At 33.8% G+C, this 6,473-nt stretch overlaps 1 protein-coding gene across 1 annotated transcript; it reads left to right on the plus strand.

Annotated features, from left to right (window-relative positions):
• Nucleotides 1–3,609: 3,609 nt before the first annotated feature.
• LOC114529237 (collagen alpha-1(XI) chain-like) lies at nt 3,610–4,929 on the plus strand. Its single transcript, XM_028550994.1, has one exon. It carries the CDS (start codon nt 3,610–3,612, stop codon nt 4,927–4,929), a length of 1,320 nt encoding a protein of 439 aa, XP_028406795.1.
• The last annotated feature ends 1,544 nt before the right edge of the window (nt 4,930–6,473 follow it).

Raw genomic sequence — 6,473 nt, forward strand, 5'->3', positions numbered from 1 at the left:
GAAAAGAAGGACCCAGAGAAAGAGACAGAGTGGAGGTACTTTGGGACGCAAAAGATTACGGGATGCTGGGATAAAAAAGATGAAAAGAGCGGGGGATATACTTTATGAACTTAAAAGAAGAAATTTCTTTGGGCTTAAACCTAGACATATTGTAGACGTTCTTACAGGAAAGAAGGTGGGGAAGAACTGGGGAAAAGGAAGAAAATTGAACTCTGCAGGATTTTAAGATTGTAAATACGTTTTTAAAAACGTATGAAAAATGTTTTGTTTAAAGGCTGTACTTATATTAAAAATATTTTCAATAAAATTTTTAAAATGTAAAATTGATTTTTGTTTTTTATTGGTTTTTAAAATAATTTTTTACAACATTGATTAAGTCCACAAATGGGTTGATTAAATATAATAACATTAAAATTTTTCTTAACATAACATGCAACATTACAATCATTCCATGATGTATTATTAGTGAACATATTTACAATTTCATTCATTGTATATCCTCGACATCGTTGATATAAATAGAAAATGCAATATTGTCCACATACTTCGGTCCAATGACTTTGTAAAACACGTTTATTCCATTTAAGAGTTTCAAAAGAGGGTTTGAATATATCTTTATAGTAATATGGCGGTTTTCCGTAGCTATCAAAAAATTCACCATTTTCTTTAGAAGTAAAGTAGAAGGCAACCCAATGTGTCCCTGGTTTTGAACTTGGATCTATATTAACGACAAATCCACATGTGAAAGTATTTAAATTTTTTGGAATTTCATTAGCAGCAAATACTCCACAAAAATAATTTTTGGTTACAGGATGATGTTCAAGTATGTTTTTGATTTCATTAGTATTCATGAGGATATATCATACATTACATTTCTCTCTGCGTCAATTTGTATAATATTTTCAAAATCTCCATAGCATACGAGAGAAATAGGATTGGTAGGAACATCCCCAGCAGCAAACGTGATGTCAAGTGTCAGCGATCCTCGTTGTACTGTATTAAAATAGGGAGAAGCACCACACATATCGGGGGTAAGATCCCATGCGTAAAGGGTGAATCCTTTAAAATAATCTTCTCTATCAATATCAAGACCTGTATTCATGTTCATTTTTCCTGTACCTGAGAATAGTGTGTTGTATGCTTGAATGAAATTTTCTTTGTCCTCTTTATAATTAAGAACAAGTTGTTTGAAAGGTATCTCTTCTCCGTTGGCTGTCAATGTTACTGATGACACATTAAAGTGTTGAAAGTTATAGGGGTTTTTACCATAAACACCGCTAAAAGCATCAGCCTCTACAAATCCACATATAAATGTTTTGGGAATAATTCCTGCAAACATATTATCTTTTCTTATTTGAGGAAGATTCCCAGGGATGGTAAAGGTTTTACATTCGACACGTCGTATAGGGTAGGTAGCAGGTACAGATCTGAAAGGGGTTCATTTGTACTACTCCTTAAAAGAATTTGTATTTCTTCAAAAGATTTGGTTTGTACAGGAATGTAACGTGTCTGCTTAACATATTTTCTATTTTTTTTAATAGGAACAATATCAAGTAATGGAATAGTTTTATCCCCAACAATTTGAGGTTGTACAATATTACAGTATACATAAATATCTGTTTCTCTATGTAGATTTCCCTCATGAGTTGCTGTCTCGCTTGATTCAATTTTTCTCTCAATAGATGAATCCTCAGATGTTAAAAATCCTAGAATAATAGCTTGATCTCTTCGTAAATTAACTTTATATCCACTTTCTAAAGAGATAGTTACTTTTCTGGAATGGATTTTAAAATTAATTTTCTTTTTAATTTCATCTGTAAATGAATTGTTAATATCCTTTATGTATTCATCAAGTGATTCATAGTATGTTTTTAATTTTTCTCCTTTCTTTTTTGTTCCGTTTTCTATGTATTGAATAGGTTCTCCATTTATAGGTATTATTGACCATTTTATATATAAAATATTATGTAATGCTACTTCCCACTCACCATCAAGTTGAATACGATGAGGAAGTTTTACTGTATACTCAGTTTGTTTATTCTCAGGAAAAATATCTTTTGAAGAGTCATTAGGAAGTGAGATATAGAAGTGTGTGTTGTTCATGTTTCAAACAATAAATGACTAAAAAACACAAAAAGGTTGTTTAAATATCTTTTATTTGAGAGGCAGGAATCCACGAATTAAATTTTGCAGGATATCCTAAGCATTTTACAAAATATTCCTCTTTACCTTTTCCACGTTTTTTTAGAATTTCTTCAACCTCATAAATATCATCTTCCTTAATTATTCTTTGTAACTCTTCTTTATAGAATGTTCCTTCTAGTTCTTCTTGATCGTAATCTTTTAATTTATAAACTGGAGGATTACAAGGTATTTGTTTACTAATAGTAAAGATTTCTTTTGAAAAATTAGGTAAATATCCCTTCTCAAATCTACGTTTCATTTTACTAATTCTTACTTGATCACCTATGTTAAATTTATATTTTATTTTTTTCATTTTTTTTCTATTTCCATATAGTGTATGCCATACCTCTTGCTCATTTTTTAAAGTAACATTAATAGGTCTTCTTTTAATACTACGATGTTTACTATTATTATATGAAAATACTAAATCAGGTAGAACATTAATATATCTCATGGTTTTCTTAGCAGTGAAATAACGCCACATTTTTGTTTTTAGAGTACGAATTACACGTTCTACAATTGACGCTTTTGTTTCATTGTAAGTGTTATATAATTCAATTTCTTCTTTCTTCATTAAAGCTTTAAAATGTTTATTAAAGAATTCTGTACCTTGATCTGTTTGAATCTTATGTGGTTTTCGTCCAGACTCTAGTATAATTTTAAATGCATCGACTAATGTTGGTCCTGTTTTATCTTTTAATGGAATAACCAATAGAAATTTTGAAAATACATCAATGCAAACAAGTAAATATCGATATCCATCATTCTCTTTTGCCATTGTTTGCATATCGGCTAAATCCATCTGCCATAATTCATCTATTCCGCCAACAATAACTCTATTTCTACCGAATCGACGACGAGCAGGTTTATGTAATGTATAAGTATCTTGTTTCATTAACCATTCCTCTATTTTCTTTTTTGATATATTATATTTTCCGTCCTTTTTTACATCATTATATAATCGTTCTACACCCCCAAGCCCTCCTGTACGTTTTGGATTGTAGTAAATGTTGGAAAGATAATCATCCATTGTCTTCTTCTTCTTCTTCTTCTTTAATTGCTGGTATATTAGGAGTTAAACATATAGATCCTTCCTCTTCTTCAATTATGGTTCTTTAAATTCTTCTTCCTCTTTTATAGGAAGTAGTCTCTGACCTATCTGATGCTCAATAGGTTTATAATCTTTATTTATTTTCAATGAGTATCCCACTTGAAAATTACCCTCTGTTTTTAAATCTTTATGACCTAAACTTATTCCTACTTTACATGCCCCATGTTTTTCTATATTTTTATTTAAACGTGCTTTTGATTTTTTTGCTCCCATGTTTACAACGTGAGGTTTTATTCATTTTGAAATAATATATTATATGTATTCTTCTTAAGTAATGGTTTTTAAACATTTTACTTATTTATAAACCACTCATAATGAAGAGAGGATATCCTTACTCTAGTGGTAATCTTAATTTTGGGTATGAGTATCAATATACTCCAAAAAATGCAAAAGGAGGTGCAGGCACTCCAGGTGAAATTGGACCACAGGGACCACAAGGACAACGCGGAGAGCGAGGAATACAAGGAGTAAAAGGACCAAAAGGTGATCCTGGGTCAGTAGGTCCACAAGGACAACAAGGTTCACAGGGACCTCAAGGATCCCGTGGACTACAAGGACTACGAGGTCAACTTGGGCCAATTGGTCAAACTGGACCTACAGGGGCACAAGGACCTCAAGGAGCACAGGGACCCCAGGGAATTCCTGGTACTGCTGCAGCAAAAGGTGATCCAGGTCCTCAAGGACCTCAAGGACCTCCAGGACCAACAGGATCTCAAGGACGCACAGGTCCTGTGGGATCGACAGGTCCTACGGGGCGTACAGGACCTACGGAAACGCCAGGTCGAAACGGTCCCATAGGAAATACAGGACCGCGAGGTGTTAAAGGAGATGATGGACCTCGAGGTGAAAAAGGTGACCAAGGATCACAAGGACTGCAAGGACCAAAAGGAGATAGAGGCACCCAAGGCAATACAGGACCTCAGGGGCCACGAGGAGCTAATGAAGTCAAGGGGGATAGAGGTATTCAAGGAGATAAAGGTGACGTTGGTAATGTAGGTCCTGCAGGACCTACAGGACAACCAGGACCGCAAGGACCACAAGGACAACAAGGACTACAAGGACTACAAGGATCGCAGGGACCGCAAGGACAGCAAGGAAAACAAGGACCTCAAGGACCTCAAGGACCTGTAGGTCCTAGAGGCTCTGATGGACAACAAGGACCTACTGGACCTACCGGTCCCATAGGAAATCTTTGTACTTTGGAAAAACGCCAGCTTGTAATGGTCGATAAAAGTTTTAAGAAGGTAGACTATATTGACACCCAAGGAACAAGTAGAGGTACTTACAGTACTTTTAATTTTAGTGAAAGCGGTAGTTGGAAACCTGTAGGTCGTGGAAGAAATTTAACAGCAACCAGAGAAAAAGATGGAAGAAAGATTCCCCTTTTAGGAGCACGCAAAGGTTTAGAATTAAAACAGGAGACTGACTCAAGCGATAGTCTAACAGCTGTCGTTTTTTATGCAGCTGATACTGATAAGAGTCCATATGGGGTAATATTTGCTGTTATGTTTCATGGTAATACAAAGCACGGTTTACGAAGTTATCGAAATGTAACTTTCGATACAGCCGAGTCAGGGGTCACTTTATTGACCCAAGCAGGATCAATAAAAAGTATTGGAACAATAAAAGTGTAGGATGAAATCTTTGAATACTATTTAGCTCGAGCACCAACATCAACATTTAATGTAACACATTTTAGAATTGAATTTTTCTTCACAACCTCAAAATTGGAGGATCCCATTAATGGTAATGGTAGTAAAATGTCATTAACCGTTTATGAAGGATTCAAATTTAAAAATTTCTCCACGCAAAATTATCAAAATTCAAATTTACAGAATAATCGCTTTTTCCCTCATCAAAGTGGTTTTGATAAACATAAATTTTTTGATACTATGGTTGGAGATGTTCTTCTTGCTGGGAGAAGAAGGAACGATGGAAATATTATTCCAAATGATACATTGAAAATTGGTCCTGATAACCTAAGTATTATATTAAGAAATCTCATTACAACAATCGCTAATGATGTAAAACTTGCTGCGATGATAATATCCGTTCCAAAATATTATTTTATCTCACCAGAGTCAACAACCGATGCTAATAAATGGTGTTATGAAAAAGTGGATTTTAATGGTTTTCCTAATCGCATATTTCCTACACACGATACGAAATCAGTGGAACTTTTCTTTCAAACTCAAATATTTGATAATGATGCAACCCTTCCAACTAATTTAAAGTTCTCTTTCAGAGTGACAATTTATAGTGATATTGCAGCTAATAGAACAGAAGCTTTAGGTTCTATAGATTACTCAGATAAAAACCTATATAGAAGATCAAACTCAGGAAAAATATTTCTTTTAAATAAAGTATTCGATTTTCATCCAAAAATCACAGATATAGGTTTTACTATTGAATGTAAACAAATGTTACCAACGTCTCCATTAATAGGGAATGAGTCAAATTTAATGTTTAAAATTAATTATGTATAAATAAAAAGACAAAAAACAAATGTATATAAAATATTTTTAATAAAAAACATTTACAATAAAACATATAAAATCAAACATAGTAATAAGTGTCATATAAGTATATTGTCAATATTCTTTTAAGCAAGTACTTCGGGTCCTGAGGTGGAGGAACTACTACTACCACTACTACCACTACTACCACTACTACCGCACTCAGGCATTTGCTTTATTATCTTTATCAAACGAAGAATTGTTCGCATTATCAAATCTGTTTTCTTCTCTAGTCTTTCTAAAACTTCTGACACTGGGGGAATGTCTTCATTCTCTTCATTCCATGATGATAATGGTGATGGAGGTACTAATTCCGATGTCGATGAAGGTATTAACAACGGTGAAGATGGGGGTGGGGGCGGGGGGGTGTCTTCTTGCATTTCCTCTTCCTTTTCTTCCATCTTCTCTTCTACCTTCTCTTTCTTTATTTCCATGTCATCCATGTCATCCATACCAATTGATGTTAAATGTGCAAAATGATGAATAACATGATATAGATCATCATTTACATTAGTAAAATCGCTTGAGAGAATATTAGGAAATTTTCTTGCAATATATTCCGTTCTCATTTTCTTTGAAATTGTAAAACATGGTATTGCATGTCCATGGAGTATTTCTTTATCTCTCATTCGTTTAAGAAATGAACGTAAAGGAGTACCCGA

The sequence above is a fragment of the Dendronephthya gigantea genome, unplaced genomic scaffold, assembly GCF_004324835.1.
Source record: "Dendronephthya gigantea isolate DGI-Jeju-01 unplaced genomic scaffold, DenGig_1.0 000055F, whole genome shotgun sequence".
Taxonomy (NCBI): Eukaryota; Metazoa; Cnidaria; class Anthozoa; order Malacalcyonacea; family Nephtheidae; genus Dendronephthya; species Dendronephthya gigantea.